The following is a 19,410-nucleotide window of genomic DNA, read 5'->3' as shown; positions in this document are numbered from 1 at the left end:
GCTCTAGCTCCCTCTCAATGGCGAGACTGGCGCCAGCCAAGTCGGCTGTCCTGAGGTCCGTTTCCTGTGGCCAATGAGGAAAGCACTACCTTGTGATTGACACGCTCCTCGTTAAGTAGATAGCGTTGTGGGCGGAGCCAATGGGTGAGTGGGCGGAGTTGACAGATGGCCCGGCGTAAAACGTTGTTTTTCTTTTTAAAAAAGGCGGGGCGTATCGGAGAAACGTTCGTGATTGGCCGTTTAGTCATACTTAACCAATCCGATCCTCCGAATTGATAATAAGGCAGCTGCGTGGCTAAATGTATTTGCTGGAATGCGGGAGCTGCTGTAGGCTGGGCTGTAAGGGATTAGAATGGTGCGGCCGTAACAGTAACCTATAAGGAGAGGCTAGTCCCAGTGGCGGTGCAGTCCGTTATAACTACGTAACTCAGCTACTGACAAAGGCACAGCAGTAAAGGAGGTATAGATGACGTTTCTCTGCCACCTTTCATATATATTCCAACTCCTGCCCCCATTTTAGCCTCACAACAACCTTTTAAGGTAGGATAGACGGAAAGAATGACTGACCCAAAGTCACTTAAGAGTGCAATCCTATTGATTGTGCCTTCAATTACCGTAAACCCCCCAAATTTAGAGATTTATGATAATCCTATGCTGGACAGGAAGAGCGATGGAGCAGATAATTGCCTCTCCGCCCTCCCGCCTTTCATTTTTGGCTAGATCGGCTTTTTGCCTGTCGAGCAAAGGCACTTCAGAGGAGGTGGGAACGAGGCTGGCAGGGTCTCAGGCTCGCTTGCGTCCGGGCCTCTTTTGTCTCCTCCCCGCCCGGCCCACTTCAATGCCCTCTTTTTCCCCTCTCCAAGGTTGAGTTTCCGACCTCAGAGGCTAGTTGCCGCGATTGTTTCTGTGTCGGCTGCAAGGGGTGGGGGAGGGGGGTTAGATTTCTGCCGCCCCTCTTCGGGGGGACTCCGAACAACGCTATGGCCCCTCTGATGCTGTCTACAGGCCGTAGGATTGCTTACTTAGGGAACCATCCTATGCCATTTTAGACAGAAAAAGTCCTACACCAACTCCCAGCGTTTCCCAGCCAACAGTGGAATAATCTTGCAAAGTTTACTAATTAACACAAGTTATTTTCTTATAGTTCGTTTAGTTAGTTAACATATTTACACATAAATAACTCATTTCAATAACGGCTCCAGAACTCATGATGAGGCTAATTTTCTGTGAGAAACTGGCTAGCAAAAATCTCCCAAGAGGGATTTGCTGCTGTTCTTGCAAATTATTTCTAAATGTGACTGTAGCTAAACTAGAAAAGCTGGTCTCCCAACTGTTCTGTTATATTCCAAGATCTCTCTCTCTCCCTCCCTCCCTTTGTCTCTTCTTTATTAGGCATTCCTTATTTTGTGATTAGTTATGAATAAATACAGGTTTTGGCTTGGTTCCAGCCTATGGTTGTTTCCCCTAGCTGCAAGCCTGCAGCTAGAGGCTGAAGTCCAGGGTGCCACAGCTGCGGGGGAGGGAAGCAAATGACCACCCAGAGAACAGTAAGTGCAGAAGTAAGTAAGTACGGATTCATAGTAATAGAAGCCTCTTTGTTTGGAAATTAGTGATGATTAATGGGTCCCATGGATTTCAGTGGGACTAGTCTATTTAATAAAAGTCTGGATCCAGCCTATGATCTCTGCTGTGGATTCCTTTTCTGTAACCGTTCTGGAACAGAACTGCTGGAATTGTTATGTACCTAAGCCTCCATCATGCATTAATGACGGTTGTAATGACGGTTGTATTACTGATGAAATAAAAGTAGGGTTATCTAAATCCTACTAGACAAAAATAATCAAAAATGCATCTTTTTGCCAAGGGTGGCCTTAAAAAAATATTTAGACTGTTGTTAACTCCTCATAAGCCTCGTGTGGTGCAGAGCGGTAAAGCAGCAGTTTCTGCAGCTGAAACTCTCCCCACGGCCTGAGTTCGATCCCAGCGGAAGCTGGTTTCAGGCAGCCGGCTTGGGTCGACTCAGCCTTCCATCCTCCCGAGGTCGGTAAAATGAGTACCCAGTTAGCTGGGGGGAAGGTAATAATGGCCGGGGGAGGCAATGGCAAACCACCCTGCTATAAGGCCTGCCAAGAAAACGTCAGCGAAAGCTGGCGTCCGCCAAGAGTCAGTAATGACTCAGTGCTTGCACGAGAGGTTCCTTTCCTTTCCTTAACTCCTCTAGTAACAGTATCCTGTACTGTTACTAGAGTAACAGTACAGTACCCACCTCCTTTGTACAACAGGGGTACAAATCCTCCAGCCCAACAGGGCTCTCCAAATGGCCAAATCTGTTTTCCCACCACTGATCATTTGATGGCTTCACACTTTTTGTGCCTTTCTTCCCTGTTCGGAAAGGTTGAAATGCCTCTCTTTAAGGCGTAGTTACTGGCAGTAAGAGCTTTAAGTTCAAATATGCTGGTATTTAAAATACAACAACAGATTTGAAACAGCAGAACTTAAAACCCAAAGAAAATAAAAAAGGGTTTCACCTGGCACCAGGAAAAGCACAATGTAGGGACCAGGCAAGCCTCTTTGGGAAGCTCGTTCCGTAACCAGGGTGCCACTGCAGAAAAGGCCCTCTTCTTGGGAGCCACCCATCTCACTTCTTTGGCGGGGGATACTGTTACTGCTCAGGTGCTTGAGACTATTCATTTGATTCCCTCAATGTACATGACAGTCAATTTAGCTTTTATAGCCTGTTCTCTACCACCACGACCCCTGGCATTCTTCAGCCGATGTTCCTCTGCAAGTTGTGCTAGAGGGCTGCATGATGCACATGCCAGTTCTGCAAGCAGCAAGGTGTGTACAGAGAGTTGGATCCAGATTTAGTCATGCTTAGAATAGGCTCGCTGAAATCAATGGAACAAGTCATGACTAACTTAAATCTCACTGATTTCAATGGGTCTACTCTAAGCATGACTAAGCCTGGATCCAACCCAAAGGATTGGCTGTAAAAGCTGAACTGATTGGCCCCATTCAGAAGACACCTTAAACCACGCCTTTAACCAAAGTGGTTAAGCCAGAAAGCCGGGCCGTGTTCAGAAGTCTTATTCACCATGGTTAAAGCCATGGTTTAAGGTGTCTTCTGAACACGACTGGGCTTTCTGGCTTAACCACCATGGTTAAAGCTGTGGTTTAAGGTGTCTTCTGAATGGGGCCACTATCATGTACATTGAAGGAATCATCCCTGGATTTGCCTTCTGTAGGCAGAAGGGCTCTGTTCACAAAAGGTGTTTCCACTCGGTTTTGGGGGGTTCCCCCTCTCCACAGGGTCCCCGTTGTGTAGTGTTTTCAAGGGGCTGGAAGGGCTGCTGTGGAGAGGAGGGAGCAAAGGAGTCTGCTTCCGCCAACCCATTTGTACCCACCTAAATCTGGATATAACCCAGAGTTGCTAGGGCAAGGGGCTGGATCTAGGTTTAAGATGGTTCAATGGTGCTGGCACAAGTGGACTTCCCCGCCCCCTTTCTCCCTTACCACAACATCCACTCCAGCTCCCTGAAAATTCTATACAGAAAGTCAGGAACCCCTGTTGAACGTGGTGAGCTGTGGTGTGTTGGGGAGAGGGGATCCTCAAAAATCCTAGTCAGAGGGACTTTCGGCGCGTAAAGCGCTTCTTCTCACAGAAGGCAGATCCTGGATGTAGCCCAATGACTGTTTACTCTCTGAATTTTCTTTTTAAATCTGGGACAGTTCGTAAGCCGTAGCTAAGAATGAGTAGAGCCAGCAAGGTTTACAGCATAGAGGAAACTGCATAAACGTTTCTTCCCACAGTGCACACAAAACACGCTTCTGTTTCCAATCTGGAGCTGGCTTCAGGATGAGGAGGTATTAACCACGTTTATTTAGTCCATGAATGGAAACACAAGGTCTCCTTTGTTGTTTGTGTCTTCAGGCGGAAGGTTTTATATGAGGGGGGACCCCTTAGGGTAGATTTGTACTTTTGTGTTTTTGACTTGGAGATAAATTATTTCACAAAACCAGTTTTGCTTGGTGGAATAGCATTTCACCGCATCTGTTTTAAATGCATCTATTTATTTTTAAAATTGCATTGTGACTTTACCAGGTCAAAAGTAACACTTGAATCAGAATTTATCTTAGCCCTGGAAAAATATTTAATATGCTTTGTGTTCATATTTTTTTAGGAGTTGAAATCAACAGACGTTTGGGCCTTTGACCAGACCTGCTTTATTTGCAGCTGACAAAGCCCAGCTAATCACTGATGTAGAATTTTAGAAAATCTGGAACTGGGCACTGTCAGATACAAAATACCAAACTACATGGGCCGTTGGACTGTTCTTAGCTTGTTTGCAAAGGAATGGTGCCAGTAGTTGTATCACAGGTACTGCATTAGTTCAGGGATAACTGGTTTTTTAATATATACATATATAGAGCTGTATACTGCCTAGCCCCTGTAACCATTTTTTCAGTGGTGTAATCTATTAGAGGTCCAACATTTTTCTTGAGTTATTTTCTAAGGGAAACAAAGCTGATGAAAGGAAAGTATGCCAACAGATTGATCAAGGATTTGAGCCAGCACTACTTACTGGTTTAACTTGGGACAGAGATATATGCTGATTTCTGTAATGCATATCTGTATTCTGTTCCTGTATTCTGCAGGATTGGAGGACAGGAGTTGGTCCATTTTTTTATCCTATACACTACCTAGTATCCAGGATTAGTAGTCTCTTCATAAAGCTGGAAAACTTTCACAGGTCACATAATACTAGTAAATCGAGCCAGGCTTAACTTTGAAATGTCACTTGCCCAATTCCTGTTAAAAGAATTTTCTATGCTTTGGAAGAAATCAATCCAGTTGTATATAGTTCAATGGTAAAAGAACAAACGCTCCCCCAAAATGCATGCCGGCACAGTGGCATGTAGCAATAAAATGCTTTTCCAGAATTACCCCTTAAAAAACATCATTTTGACTTGAGTGTATGTACTGCTATCTTTACAATTATGTTTCTAAGGGAAAGAAAATTAGTTGCAACACAGGCCTATGCATATCTACTTAGAAGTAAGTCCTATTGAGTTCAATGATAAAGTATTGTATACTTTGTTTTTTTTCCTTTTTTGCACATAGCTTTTTGGGTTCCTTTCGTGTCTCTTGATTACAACACATTTATTGTTTTTGAGCTAGTTGTTCTTTGGACTTATGACTTTGACCTAAACACTACTGGGAGCAGCCAGTCACCATTACAGCTGCCGCTTAACCTGTTTGTGTCAGTGGTGGTGTGTTGACTCTAACGACACGAAAGAGGTTGCAACACTTCTTGATGGATCATGCCAAATGCATCCAGCTTATATGTCCTTTTGGCAGCGATCCACTGACAGCTTCCAGAGGCAATTGACCATCTCAGCTTTCCAACACTCAAACGAAAGATGAAAAACGACCTCATGCCTCATACAAAACCCCACAAACCATTAGAGGTTTTACGGATAGACACTTAATAGTAGTACATGTATTAAACTACCATTTTCTTAGTGCTGTAAACATGTCCTCTGGTCATCTCTTTTTCTTTTTAACTTTTTGTATCAGAATACGTAGACAAAGCATTTGATGTAAAATGATTTATGAAGCAAAAGCAGAACATGAGAGTAGTTGCAAATGTTCTGGTGTAAGTTTGCATACCATTCGGAAAACATGCATGTATACTTAGGTAAATAACCTGTTTTATTAAAAGAGATCCAGAGGGACTCTTATATGACCCAAAGTCACTTTGAGTTCTGTAAGTTCCCCTCTAATTCATGCTGATTCCTTTCCTCCAGCTGCCACCCCTTCTTCCGGATTCCATGCTATTTCAGGAATGGCTTTTCAAGGGAAAGAAGGGGCCGCAGCAAGAATGAAACTCCACCCCCACCAGCAGAATTCTGCTTGCATTTCTCTGGTTCAAACCCATATTTTTGGCACTTCTCTTACACCTTCCAAAGTTCCCATCCAGTAATCAATGAACATTAAACTAGCACAAAATAAAATAAATACTATAGCCTAAATTGTTAAGGGCATGACCTTGTGTATCTTCTAATAAGCAGCCTAGGGACAATTTTTCCTTTGCTCAAAACTTCACAAGATGTAACTGTGGTTACAAATATAAGAATTAAGCAACGCATTTGATAGAACCTGTTTAATGAATGCCAACCTACTGTTTCAGGCCCTGTTGTTTGTAGATGGAAATGTTAATAAAGGAAATGTTAATAAAGGAACATCTTTCGACCTTTGTAGTATAACGAATGCTCGCCCCCAATCTCTGTTGTGTGGCCTGTCAGAGAAAGCTGAAGTCAGCAGGCTCTTGTCCAGGATCCTGGACACCTTTTGCAAAATGTGTCACATTAATTTTCTTCAGAAGTGATGGTGCTTTATACCAGGCAGGCTAGCTGGATACCAGATAATAACTAGCCATCCTGAGTTAGCAATATTAGTTTGCTGGAAGGTATTTAATGTTCAAAACAAGCTAGGTGCATTTTAATTTTGGTATTTGACTTTTTCTCATATACTAACAAGGCAAAAGCTTCTGGTAACAATAATAGCAACTTAGCAATTATATTTAGTGTGCAGCTTTTTGCCCTATTTTATGCTGCCATTCTATATTAGATTTGACAGTGTACCCATATAAACATTTTTAAAACATTTATATTCCACATGTAAACCAAAATGGATAATAAAATAATAATAATAATAATAATAATAATAATAATAATAATAATAATAATAATAATAATAATACATATAAAACAGTAAACATAGCAGCCAGCTAAAAATCTATCACCAATAAAACCATACCTTGGGAGAGGGGAGAAAACAGCCTGCCAGATCCAAAGCTGGCAGAATCGAAAAGGAAATATTCAGAAATGACAGTGAATAATATTAAGTTAAACTTTGGAAGGTGACGCATTCATGCCAGTTTTTACTGTCATTTACATGGGAACAAAATACTTGTGTGAAGTGTGTTATGATGGAGGTTGCAAGTGGAGTAGAAAGCATGGATGCCAACCTAAGATGCAGCCACTCACTTAGGGGACTATAGGGATGCAGCAGGCTACAAAAAAAGACCATTTTTTGTTTGTTTTGCATGTGTACTGCACATGGCAAAATCCATTTTTGCTATACATGCATGCCTCCATTCTGCACTTTCTGCAGCAAATAGATCCAGCTCTAACAAATTGAAATCTTATATAAAGATCTTCCATGCCAAGGCTGAGGTCAGCCCAGGGCACGAGAACTGCTAGCTGCCATATATACATCCGCACGCACCTGGGCATGCATGGGTGAGAATATGTTAGGATGTTTTCTGCATCTGGAACTTTTGGCCTGTTTGATTTGCTAAGCGATGTCTTCCTAGGGCCAGTGGCAACAAGGGGCCTGTTGAGATAGTAGCTACTTGCACTCCAGCCTTGGCCTTGCAGCAAACAACCAGGAGGAGAGAAAGTGTTCCTAGAAACGATAGTCTCATTTTACTCTGCAGATTAGCCCCATGCCGGCTCTATGCGAAGACCCTGAAGTAGCGTCTCCTGGCAAGAACTGAAATGACCTGTATGTACAGGCCTAAATGCTGCAGTGATGAAATCACCCACTTCTTCCTCTGTTCATGCCAGCTAGTTTTTGTTCAATGCAGGGTTTTTTTTGTTAAACAATAGCACTGGTTGCTTTAGCCCACTTTTATTGAGAAGGTTGGGGTGGGCAGCCTGCAACCCCCCGTCCGTTTTTGTGTGTGTGCCCCCCACTGACCCCTGAGTTTGCCATTGCAAATTATCAATTCATAAACTAAGCATTAGAACTCCACAAAACCCTTGTACAAGTCCCAGACAGTGTGCATCGTTTCATGTACACACCTGCCTTCTATAAAGCAGCAGCCTTGAGCTGTAGAAAGGATTTTTCTTAAACTGCTATGCAAGATTTCATTGAATTGTCCCCCTTGAAGGGGACTTGTACTTGCTGGCAAGGCCAGCAAGTACGTTATTAATGGAGGAAATTCCCACAAGAGGCAGACTTGTTTCCAGAATTCTGTGTCCTGTACAGGGTGACTTTGCCATTTATTATTGTCAGGCCATACATGGTGTGGGGTTTGCCTAGAAATGGCTTACACCAGCAGCTGTGTTTAGTACCGCATTACCTAGTGGTAGTAAAACCATTGCCAGTGTGATCCTCTCAAGCAGCGGAGTAAGTCAAATATGTTCCTTATGCCCATACTTACCCATTAGGGAATAGAGCAGATATTTGTACTGCTACAGCCATCATCTCCAGTGAAACAGATTCATGTGGATTTTAGAAGCATCGTAGGCATACTTATTTAGTCACTGTATTTATCACTTCGAGTATTGCACATGGTTCTCATCACTCAGTTGTAAAAGTTTAAGGAAGGAAGAGCAACAAGCATTATAAACTTTACACCCATCTTGTGCCTTGTTGTCATGTTCCTTTTGCATCTGCTTCCATTTTAGATTCATGGGAGACATGTCTTTTGGCAGTGGCTGTATACTTCTTCTGTTCTGTTCCCAAGTCCTCTTGGTAGATGTTCCAAGAGAGGGGCATTATATGGCTGCTGTGTACGAACATCATGTCATCCTGAATCCCAATCCAACAGTCATCACCGATCGACAGTCTGCATTACAACTGATGAACAGAAACCTAGATATTTATGAAGAGCAAGTGATTGCTGCTGCTAAACAGGTTAGTGCAACAGGTTAGTGCAAGCCTCCCATTAAAATGTGACTATGATTTGAACCTTGGAGACAAAGGGGCAAAAGGCAGGATACAAATAAATATAATAAAATAATAATATGGTTTATTGTGGCAAGCGTAATCACAACAGGGCTGTTGGGCGAAATGTACAGCAGCATGTGTTATAATAAGCCAGCTAGCCATTAAGGAGCCACAGGGTTCTTGATTTTTGCTGTAACAGCCTATGATGTTGATTTCTCTTGAAAAAGATTTCATGTGTACCTTTCTGCCTTCCTTATTTTGGTTAACAGTATCTTTATTTACTCTTAGAGGGCACAGATAATCATTTTTCCTGAAGATGGAATTCAGGGATTCAATTTCACCAGGACATCCATTTATCCTTACTTGGATTTCATTCCATACCCTGACTCCGGAACATGGAATCCATGCAAAGGCGCATACTTGTTCAATGACACCGAGGTATCAGGGATAGAATTCCGGGGTGGGTGGGTAGAACAGCAACTGGAATATTGTTTTCACAGGGTTTAGAAACATCCAAACATCATTAAGGGATGGTTTATGTTTTGCTAGTGTTTTATTTATTTTTTACGCACTCCTGATATAATGTTGGGATTGTGTCTTAAAAGCCAATATGCTGCATTCAGATTCTGTCATACTTAGAGTAGACCCATAAAAAGCAGCAGGCCTTTAACCATAACTAAGTCCATTTGGTCTGAATAGGTCTACTTTGACTATAACTAAATCTGGATGCAACTGTTTGTTTGTACAACAGTGAACTGTGATGTCCAATTATTACTGAATGATAAATATATCCACTTTTATATATTGAGATCTTTAGGAAAGATCTTATGCTAGTACTGAGGCAAATATAAATGACATGACTTAACATTTTAAGATTGTTATGCATTAGTCCTATATTCAGCATTCAGGGCCCTATCTATTCAAGGTCAACGGGGATGCAATAAAACTTCCAAGTGTTCCTATACACATTCATTCATTTCTATCACTTAACCATGTTATACACTACCCTTTATATACCTGCCACTTAGAAATGCCATAATTTTTCCTTATTATTTGTCCTTTGAGCCAACACAACTATTTTGAAACAAACCATTGTTTCACATATTTGCACTGTATGAGTAGGCTTCTGCTCTTAAATAAATAAAAAAATTCAACCACTTTCTTCTAAGCTAGACAGCTTAAATATAATGCAATTTTCAAGGAGTCAGTGGGGTTTGGAGTTAATGGTTTTGTTTCTGGAAAATGAAATCTGCCCTGCCTCAGTCCTAGATCATTGTGTGCAGCAGGACTGTACATGTGGCTGTGCATGAGGGTCAAAGACAGTTCATTCTGTCAGTGGTGATCACCTCTTGATTCAGGCCTTAGCTAGACTGGGCGAAATCCCAGGGCGAACCCCGGGATCGCCCTGTGCATCCATATGACACACAGGGGATCCTGGGATCAGGGAGGGATGATCCCTCCCTTGCCCAGGGATCTCGCCCTCCACTTTGGGCTTGCTTTTTCCACGGTCCCGGGCTGAGCCCAAGACCGCGGAATGTGTGGGCAGTTGCCGCGACTTGACCCAGCTCCGCGTGATTACTCATGCGGAGCCAGGCGCTGCGGGTGTAGGGTGGGGGGAGTAGGGAAATTAAGTTACAGTTTTTTAAAAAACCTTACCTTTGCGCACGACTGTTCATGCGCTTCGTCTTTTTTGAAAAATAAAAAATGGCAGGCGCGACACCTCTCTTCCTGAGGTTGTCGCGCCTTACGTGAAAATGGAGGAGAGATCTTGTGTTAATCACAACGCGAGATCTGCCCTCCTCCATCGTGGGATAGAAGGTAGGTCTAGCTAAGGCCTCAGTTTCCTCAAACAAATGGCAGGTGCTGTCAAAGTGGACATTTGGTGGATGGGACAAGATCATACCCTAAGAATCCTCAATGCAGGCAGCTTGAAATAAGATATATGAATTTTGTTTTGTTTATGCTAGGGAAAGGCAATCACTTCTTGTCCAGGAGCCAGATTATCCCCCGTGACCAAGCCCCTCCCATGATATCATCCTTCCTACCCAACTGACTTAAAAGAAAAAAACTTTACTCCATGCAGTATTGTTTTGTGTATACTGGATTAGGTTGAATAGATAAGGAGGTAACTAAATCCTACAACAAAGTTATATTGCTAAAAGAGTACTCAGGGTTTCTTGTTATACACTGGGATCCCCAAGCTTTTTGGTTTGTTGGGCACATTTGGAATTTTGAGAGCCATGGGTACTCTCACAAAATGGCTGTCACGCTGGATGGTGGCGCTCAGAAAGCAAACTGGTGAGGGGGACTGTGCTCCAAAACACAAAAGCATTCTTTTAAAACCCCAGTTTTCTGCTCCCATGCCCATTTCAGAGACGACTTAGAGACAAGTAAATTGGCCAGGAAGCTGAGTACAAGGCAGAGGTGGCTTCTGAGCCAAATGCTGAATCACATATTTACCTCTACAAAGCAGAACAAAACATCTATTTCAGAGATGGCAAACTTGTGATGCTCAGAGAAAAAAACACATGCATCCACATAGCAGTCCACACCCAACCCAACCCTCAGACAATGCACATATCTCTGCCTCATGCACACCCAGGCAAAACATCCCCCCTGCTCCCCAATACATGCCCTACAGCCCCCAACGCGTGGCTCAGCGGCATTAAAAATCAGGAAGGGCAGGGAGCCTGGTAGGTCACAAGAAAGATCTCTGGGGGTACCACATTGGAGACTCTAGTTACAGACTTTAATTTCACGTTTGGGGGAGTTTTCCAAACTTTGCACATTCTTTCAAAGTCAGTTGATTTAACACACACCCCACCAAAGATTACCTATAGGTTCCTCCCCCCTCTAATTTTCCTTGCTGAAACTACTAATATATTTCACACAAAGTGTACTATCACAGGGAGATGCTGCTGTTTCCAAAATTAAATCAACATTGGTTTAGGCAAAAGTTAATTGACTAAAGAAACAATCATTCTAAACTTGTCAACACTGCAATGTCTCTCTAGGAGTAGTATTCTGAGATAATGTAATGAACGTAGAAGTTTCAGCACAGATTATTGGGAAGTATTGCAAGAATCAGGAGATAACTGAGAGCCAGTGTGGTGTAGTAGGTAGAGCATTGGACTGGGAGTAGGGAGATCTAGGTTCTATACCCTACTTGGCCATGGAAGCTCACTGGGTGAGTCAAACTCACAGCTGAGCCTACGTCACAGGGTTGTTGTTTTTACGATAAAATGGAGAGAATTATGTTCTCCACCTTGGTTTCTTTGGTGGAAAAAAGGTGGGATATAAACATAATAAATAAGTAACTGCTTAATGCAGCAATCCTATACCTTAAGAGTACATTGTTGTAAACTGCTCAGAGAGCTTCAGCTATTGGGTGGTATAGAAATGAAAGAAATAATAATAGTAATAATACTAAATAATAAATACTACTGAATTCAGAGGGACTTGCTTCTGAGAAAAGATGCTTGGGATTGTGTTGTAAATCATTTTCACAAGCATCGAATGTGCTTGTGAAATGACTATTGCAAATAAAAAGCAGTTACAAATATTACATTTATTACATGTGTGATGAATCAAATAGATAGTTAATAGAATGGCTCAATATTTACATTTCTATTTTTTAAAACTATTTTTCCAGGTTCTCCATAGACTCAGCTGTATGGCACTGAAGAATCAAGTATTTTTAGTGGTAAACCTAGGAACTAAGCAACCTTGTAAGCACAGTGATCCCCACTGTCCACCAGATGGAAGATACCAGTTTAATACTAATGTAGTATTTAGTGACAGTGGTACACTCATAGCCAGATACCGAAAACAAAATCTGTATTTTGAATATGCCTTCGATACTCCACCAGAGATAGATTACACTACTTTTGATACACCTTTTGCAGGTAAATTTGGAATTTTCACTTGCTTTGATATCCTATTCTATGAACCAGCTGTGAACCTTATCAAGCAATACAATGTAAAACAGATTGCATATCCTACGGCATGGATGAACCAGCTCCCACTTCTGTCAGCAGTAGAATTTCAACGAGGTTTTGCAACTGCTTTTAACATCAATCTTTTGGCAGCGAATATCCATCAACCTGTCCTTGGTATGACAGGCAGCGGTATATACACTCCATCAAACTCTTTCATTTATTATGATATGGAAAGTGTTAATGGTAAGCTTATAGTGGCAGAAATTCCTGTTATTACATCAGAGTGTGAAGCTCAGGTGCAGAACACTGACAACATGCAGCAAAGTTTTTCAAGCTTCCATACAGACAATCAAGTTTGTTCTAAGGAGGATCAAGAAGCCCACTGTGGCACAGCAGAGAAAGCATCCTGGGAACCTCCACCCATATTTTATGGAGAAATGATGTATGACAATTTCACTTTCATGCCCATAATGGAAGCTAAAGGAAATATCCAAGTCTGTTCTAATACACTTTGTTGTTACTTAAGTTATCAGAGGTCAGTTTTATCTAATGAACTGTATGTTTTAGGAGTTTTTGATGACCTACACACAGTTCACGGAACATACTATATACAAGCCTGTGTATTAGTGAAGTGTGCCGGACTTAACTATACTTCTTGTGGGCAAGAAGTCACAAAGGCAAGTGGACTGATAGATTTTCAGCTCCAAGGAAATTTCAGTACTGCTGTTGTCTTCCCTCTGTTGCTAAGGTCTGGTGTCACTTTAGACTTTGCTGACCATCTGGGATGGAAAAACAAGTTCTATGTCATGCAGAAGAAGGGAGGATCTAATGGCTTAATAACAGCTGCTTTATATGGTCGATGGTATGAGAAAGACTAAACCATGTCTTGAACTGCCCAGTGAACTTCGGCTATAGGGCGGTATAAAAATGGAATAAATAAATAAATCCAAATGTATCAGAATGATTGACTCAGGGAACTAATTAAAGGGGACAATCAAATATCATGAGTAATCAAATGCATGGATTACTCATGAGCTCTTTGGTTTGAACTGAATATACCTGAAGAATTGATTTAGGTTCGATTATTTCATCAATATATCAATTGCGGGAGTCCACGAATTTTGGTTCATTTAGGCAAGGTGGGCTCTCTGACATTGCACTAAACTTTGGAAGCACATGCCTCCTAGTGCAAGATCTCCATCCCTGTCTGCTTCCTGAGCTTCAAGCTTAAGACAAACAAGGGGTAAAAAATACAACTTGCCCGAGGAACAAGACAAGGTTGCCCGCTTTCACCGGTTTTATTTGTATTGGTCATAGAACTATTGGCGAACATGATAAGAGAGGACGATGTTATTGAGGGATTAGGATGGAAAGAGGAAATAAAATAAATATATTTGCAGATGATACGGTATTAACAATTAAAAATCCATTAAAGAAAATGGATAGATTAAAACATCATCTGAGGGAGTTTGAGGAAGTGATGGGATTAAAAATAAATTGGACAAAGTCAGAGATGATGTTGTTTAATTATAGTAAAAAAGAAGAGAGAGATTGGGAGATTCTCGATCCTCCCAGAGTGCAGGACACGGAATAACGAGCTCAAGTTAAAGGAAGCCAGATTCCGGCTGGACATCAGGAAAAACTTCCTAACTGTTAGAGCAGTGCGACGGTGGAATCAGTTACCTAGGGAGGTTGTGGGCTCTCCCAACTGGAGGCATTCAAGAGGCAGCTGGACAACCATCTGTCAGGGATGCTTTAGGGTGGATTCCTGCACTGAGCAGGGGTTGGACTCGATGGCCTTGTAGGCCCCTTCCAACTCTGTTATTCTATGATTCTATGAGTAAAGAGAAGAATATGAAAGTTAAAGAAATAATAAAATATCTGGGAATTAAGCTTACTAGGAAGTTAGAACATCTAGAAAAGGAAAATTTAAATAGTTTGAAAAAAGAAGTTATGAGTAAACTAGAAAAATATAAAAGGATAAACTTATCTTGGTTTGGAAGAATAGCCCTTATAAAAATGAGGATTTTACCAAAAGTAAATTTTTTATTTAGAATGATGCCAATAAGAATATCAGAAAAAGAATTAAAAAGTTGGCAAAGTATAGTAAATAACTTTTGTAATGGTGATAAAGGCGAGATTAAACAAAAAAAGTTGGTATGTAATGCAAAAAAAAAAGGAGGGCTAGGGCTCCCAAACTTAAAATTATATCACGTAGCTAATAGGTTGAGACATGTAGTAGAAAGCATGATAGGATTAGGAGATTTAAGTTGGTTGGAGGATAGAAAGGGAGAGGATACAGAATGGAAATTAGAAAATATCTTTTTCAGAGATTGTGCAAAGAAATGGGGGGAAGAAAGAGAGAACCCCACTGGGAAATATGGCTATCATATAAAAAGGACTTACTTCTGAGTATTTCCCCAATATCACCAGTGATAATGATGAGGAACTTTCTGGGAAATTTAAAAGACAAGTTGGGAAAAAGTTTAATAGAGAGAAAGGTAATGAAGTTAAAAGACTGGCTAGAAAAGATGAGAACTAGGGAAGAAATAAAGGAGAGACTAAAAGAGGGAACTATAACGTGGTTAAATTATCTTCAACTAGAACAGTGGATGAAGAAATGGTTAATGGAGAGTGTAGAGGGATTACGAAATTTGAGGAGCTGATCTTAAAAAAAGAAAATGAGAAAAGAGAAAATAAACTAATAAAAGGTTTAATGAGTGAAATATATAGAATATTAGTGGGAAAGAGGAGACGGAAAGTGTAGGCAAGATGGTATGGGAAACTGACTTGAAGGAACAAATAGGGCAAAAGAGTTGGGAAGGGATATGGAAACGAGTGTTGAGAAATATGTCTGTGAGGATAAAAGAAAACTATTATAAGATTGTTTGGAGGTGGTACCTCCAAACAATAATAAATAAGATGAATTCAGCAACATGGAGAGGTTGTCAAGAGAAAGGAACGTATTTACATATGTGGTGGGAATGTGAATTTGTACAAAAATTATGGAAAATGGTGTTTAAAGAAATTTTAGGAATGGAGATTGAAGAGACACCTATAGTGGCATTGTTATTATATGGAGAATTGAATTGTAATAAAGAGACAAAAGAATTGATAACAAATTTGTTAACAGCAGCAAGATTAATGATATCTAGGAACTGGAAGGTTCAAGGGGATTACCATATAGATGATTGGTATAAAGAAATATGGGATATCGCTATTAATAATAAATTAACATGTAATATAAAAGTTAGACGAGGAATGATAAAAATGAATGATTTTGAGGGAATATGGAAATAGTTTCTAGAATTTGTATTATTAAAGGGGAGAGGGAAAACACCTCCAGAGGAAGCAATGAGATTTTGGAAACATGAATAAGATCCCGTGGGTTGGGGGGAGCACTTTTATGTTAAGTATGATTATGTTAAAGAGAATTAAGTTAGAATATATGTTTATCAAATGTTTACTTTATATTATTGTGTATTATGTAGTATTGTTTTATATTGTATTGATGTATTGTTTGGATGTATTAAATAAAAAACAAAAAAACCAGGGGGTATCATTCATAGTGCACTGGGCTTGGGAGTGAAGCACCTCCTGGAAGGTCTCTACCTTCTTTCTGTGCATGGGAGGTGGGACACCACCACCACTGCTTGCTCGCTCCTCTCCACTTGCTATCCCTGCTACAGTAACCTCCTTTTCTTCCCCTTCTAACCCCTACTTTTCCTAGCAGGTGCTGAGCACATGAAGTGACTCCTTTTTGCTCAGCACTTTCCAACATTTGGCATTTTCCTTACTCTGATTAACCTGGGCTGGAAGTTTATAGAGTTTATTTAAAAGTTTATGGTAGCATTTTATTATCTGATACTTTTTCATCTTGCTCAAAATTGTCTTTTGAAATGATGGTATTTGCTTTTCTATGACAATATTAGCTGCTTTGAGATTCCTTTAAAAAGAAAAAGAAGGGTGCAAATAGTAGGAAGATTTACTATATTCTTTCTCCTCTCTGAATGAAAACAACTTAAGATCATGAGAAAAACACATGAGAAATGTCAGCAGTAAAAGTAATTTGATTTTGAGCAAATGCAAAACAAAAATATAAAAGTACTATTGTTCACAGTGATATCAGCCCTTTAAAACTTGGCAGCCCCATTTACCAAAACAGGACCTTCAAGAAGTGAACAAAGTTACTTAATTTTTTTTAAAGGCTCATCAAGAACATTTAGAACTAGTTTACAACTAGAGTGCTACATTATAAATTCTGGTAGACAGGTCTTTTGATTAACCTGTCACATGCCATCCTTTTCATTTTGGACATTTCCAAAGAGCATTTAGTAAAGCAAAAGTTACCAGGGTTATCAATTATCCAAAAGCATATTGATGTCTGGCAACTACTGATCAAAATACAATGATCAATAGGCCTCCAAAGTATATCTTTTTAAGTATATGAATTATTGATCTCTACTTTAGAATCAAGAGGACTAAGAAGGCTTTGTAAAATAGGATTTATAAATCTGAGGTATTCAATCAGAGAAGCCCTTTAAAGAATTAACACTTAATTATCCCACACTGCTACACAAGTTATTCATTAAATACAACTCACATCTGGGTTTTATTATACTCTGTAAAATATACACAGGAATCTTGATGTACTGAAAGAGTGCAGGTAAATACAGTATTCAAGCAGTCGCTATTTCTATGTACATGCTCATTAATTCTTCAAAAACCCACAAAATTATCAAATAGATCAAAATACTGTCCTGTGTTTCCACACTATGTTCAGAAAACAAGCTGATAATTTACAATGGCATTAAGGTTTCCAGTTTCACAATACAAAAAGGATAAAAGAAGGTTTGGGTCAGTTTATAGCAATTCATTTGTTTTACCTCAACATGCAAGATGATGTCCTTGCATGTACATTAGCAAGTTATAATTAAACTGTTACTTTTTAATTAAAGCAGAACCAAATAAAGTAAAATGCCTCGATTTTAATGAACTTGAGCTGAAGTTTGAGAAAACGTTTTCCATTCTTCAATTTTTTTTTACAGTATTCTATTATAAATTAGACAAACTCAGGGCAAGTTTTAACTATAGCAGAAGGACCTGTATCTTTCGCTAAACTGCAAAGTGAACAACTTTGTATATGTTCCCAAAGATCCGACACTGTACCTTTTTGATAAGAGGGAAAACATTTTAAATCAATGCTAGACACAACCTGTGCCTTAAAAGCCTAGGAGTTTTTTAAAAAAAATATGTACACCATAGAGGCACAAATCTCATTTTACCATATGCTGTAGAAGATTGGGTGAGTTGTAGAAAATTCCATTTTCCTAAGGCAGCCTAGGAGGGCATCAGGATATTGCAATTCTGGTTTTGATGCAGTTTCACTTGCCCAGATAATTACCTTTCCTGCATCTTGAATAAAAATATATTTTTAAAACAGCAGGATTTTCTTTGTAAATGAAAGACAACTGTGCAATAAATTACTGCATTGCTGTCTCCCCTTCCTTTATTATACTGTACACATTTCACCCTGATTATTCCTGGTTAAACTAGTTACAGCTTTAGTACTATAAGATTGTGGTGACAAGTTCTTTTTCATTTCATTTAAGAGAAAAACAGAACAAAATTTAATTTTTTTCATGGTACATTTTAATAGTGTCGGAAGGCAGTTAATGATTAAAAACAAATCAACATTTAAAACCAAATCTAAGATTAATTGCCAGAAGTAATTTAAGGGTTGGTTAAGACTATTACTTATTTAACCTATTCAAGTTTTCTCAAAAAAGTTTCCTTTAATTAAAAAAGTCTAAGATATTTGGTCCTTTGGCAATTTGCTGCACAAACTATGCCTTCTGTACCAAACTCAATTATTGCCTTCAAAATGGTCTTAGTTTTATCGGTAAGATTAAAACCTATTGTCCTCTTTGTTGTATAACTGTGTATTCATTTGTATGGACAATGGTGCATGGTTTTGTTGGGATTATTCATGGCACCATGGACAACCCAGTACACTGCAATTAAATTACATTCTATGTAATTTTTTGCACCATGGATTCCAAAGCATTTCCTTTGCATAATCTGCTTTTTAAAAGTCTTTTGGGTGTTGCACAATTTTTTTGCATGTGCTCCCACTTTTTTTATTAAAAAAAGTCATCTCTTCAGGCTGCCCTTTTTAATATTCAATGGGACTGCTTTCTCCGACAACACAACCTTGAAATTCATCAAGCGAGTTCACTCTTCAGACCTCTAATGGAGTTCCTTAATAGGTTTCAGAATCTGAGTCATTAAGTTCATCTTCTTCCGTATATGGGTAGCCATCTTCCCTCCCGATGTTGTTGAAACTACAGTAAGAGCTATGTTCACTTCTGATAATTGGCAAGGAGTCAAAGGTGACAGTTTTTGAGGTGTTGGTGTAATGATTAATGGCATTGAATGTAAGGGAAGGTAACGTACTGCTCGACGAAACAGGCATCATTGTGGCCAGAATGAGAGCTAGGCAATCAGCCACATCCTTATTGGGAGCACAGGCCAGGGCTGGTGTATAACCTACAATCAAAATAAAAGCAGAATTTTGTTTAGGGAAATATTTTGGTATTTCCTGAAAGTCCAGTCAATTGGTAAACCTATGAAGTGTAGTTTTCTTAAGCTATACTGCTTAAAAATGTAATTCCATGTTTGTTGATAGTAATTTGGTTTCAATATATTTAGGAAACTAGTGTGGCAAAAGAA

At 39.8% G+C, this 19,410-nt stretch overlaps 2 protein-coding genes across 9 annotated transcripts in view; one reads left to right on the top strand and one right to left on the bottom strand.

The window, feature by feature from the left end:
- Window positions 1-12: 12 nt before the first annotated feature.
- On the top strand, window positions 13-15,036 carry BTD (biotinidase). Of its 7 annotated transcripts, none has more exons than XM_063128603.1 (5): window positions 1,449-1,547; window positions 4,182-4,378; window positions 8,479-8,707; window positions 9,029-9,178; window positions 12,393-15,036. In XM_063128603.1, the coding sequence occupies exons 3-5, from the start codon at window positions 8,483-8,485 to the stop codon at window positions 13,554-13,556; spliced, it is 1,539 nt and encodes a 512-aa protein (XP_062984673.1). In that variant the 5' UTR covers window positions 1,449-1,547; window positions 4,182-4,378; window positions 8,479-8,482; the 3' UTR covers window positions 13,557-15,036. The 7 variants fall into 7 exon arrangements, with proteins under 7 accessions (XP_062984656.1, XP_062984673.1, XP_062984664.1 ...); XM_063128594.1 differs by having other exon boundaries at window positions 1,449-1,559; XM_063128611.1 differs by having other exon boundaries at window positions 1,449-1,563.
- Window positions 15,037-17,271: 2,235 nt separating this feature from the next.
- ANKRD28 (ankyrin repeat domain 28) overlaps window positions 17,272-19,410 on the bottom strand; it is a 102,620-nt gene continuing 100,481 nt past the window's right edge. For both annotated transcript variants that reach the window (XM_063128690.1, XM_063128682.1), the window contains exon 28: window positions 17,272-19,227. In XM_063128690.1, the coding sequence (XP_062984760.1) occupies window positions 18,941-19,227 (287 nt within the window). In that variant the 3' untranslated portion in view covers window positions 17,272-18,940. The remainder of the gene's footprint in view (window positions 19,228-19,410) is intronic.

This window comes from Elgaria multicarinata, chromosome 1, assembly GCF_023053635.1.
Source record: "Elgaria multicarinata webbii isolate HBS135686 ecotype San Diego chromosome 1, rElgMul1.1.pri, whole genome shotgun sequence".
In the NCBI taxonomy this organism is placed as follows: domain Eukaryota; kingdom Metazoa; phylum Chordata; class Lepidosauria; order Squamata; family Anguidae; genus Elgaria; species Elgaria multicarinata.
Note: the sequence above shows the minus strand (reverse complement) of the source record. Positions and strands in the feature narration are given on the sequence as shown.

What these genes read in the sequence shown, in the direction of transcription:
- BTD (XM_063128586.1), top strand. Translation starts at nt 18, where the DNA reads ATGGCGAGACTGGCGCCAGCCAAGTCGGCTGTCCTGAG. An exon ending in GCCAAGTCGGCTGTCCTGAG is followed by an intron (nt 56 to 8,478) that starts GTCCGTTTCCTG and finishes CTTCCATTTTAG; the next exon opens with ATTCATGGGAGACATGTCTT. An exon ending in ACTTGTTCAATGACACCGAG is followed by an intron (nt 9,179 to 12,392) that starts GTATCAGGGATA and finishes CTATTTTTCCAG; the next exon opens with GTTCTCCATAGACTCAGCTG.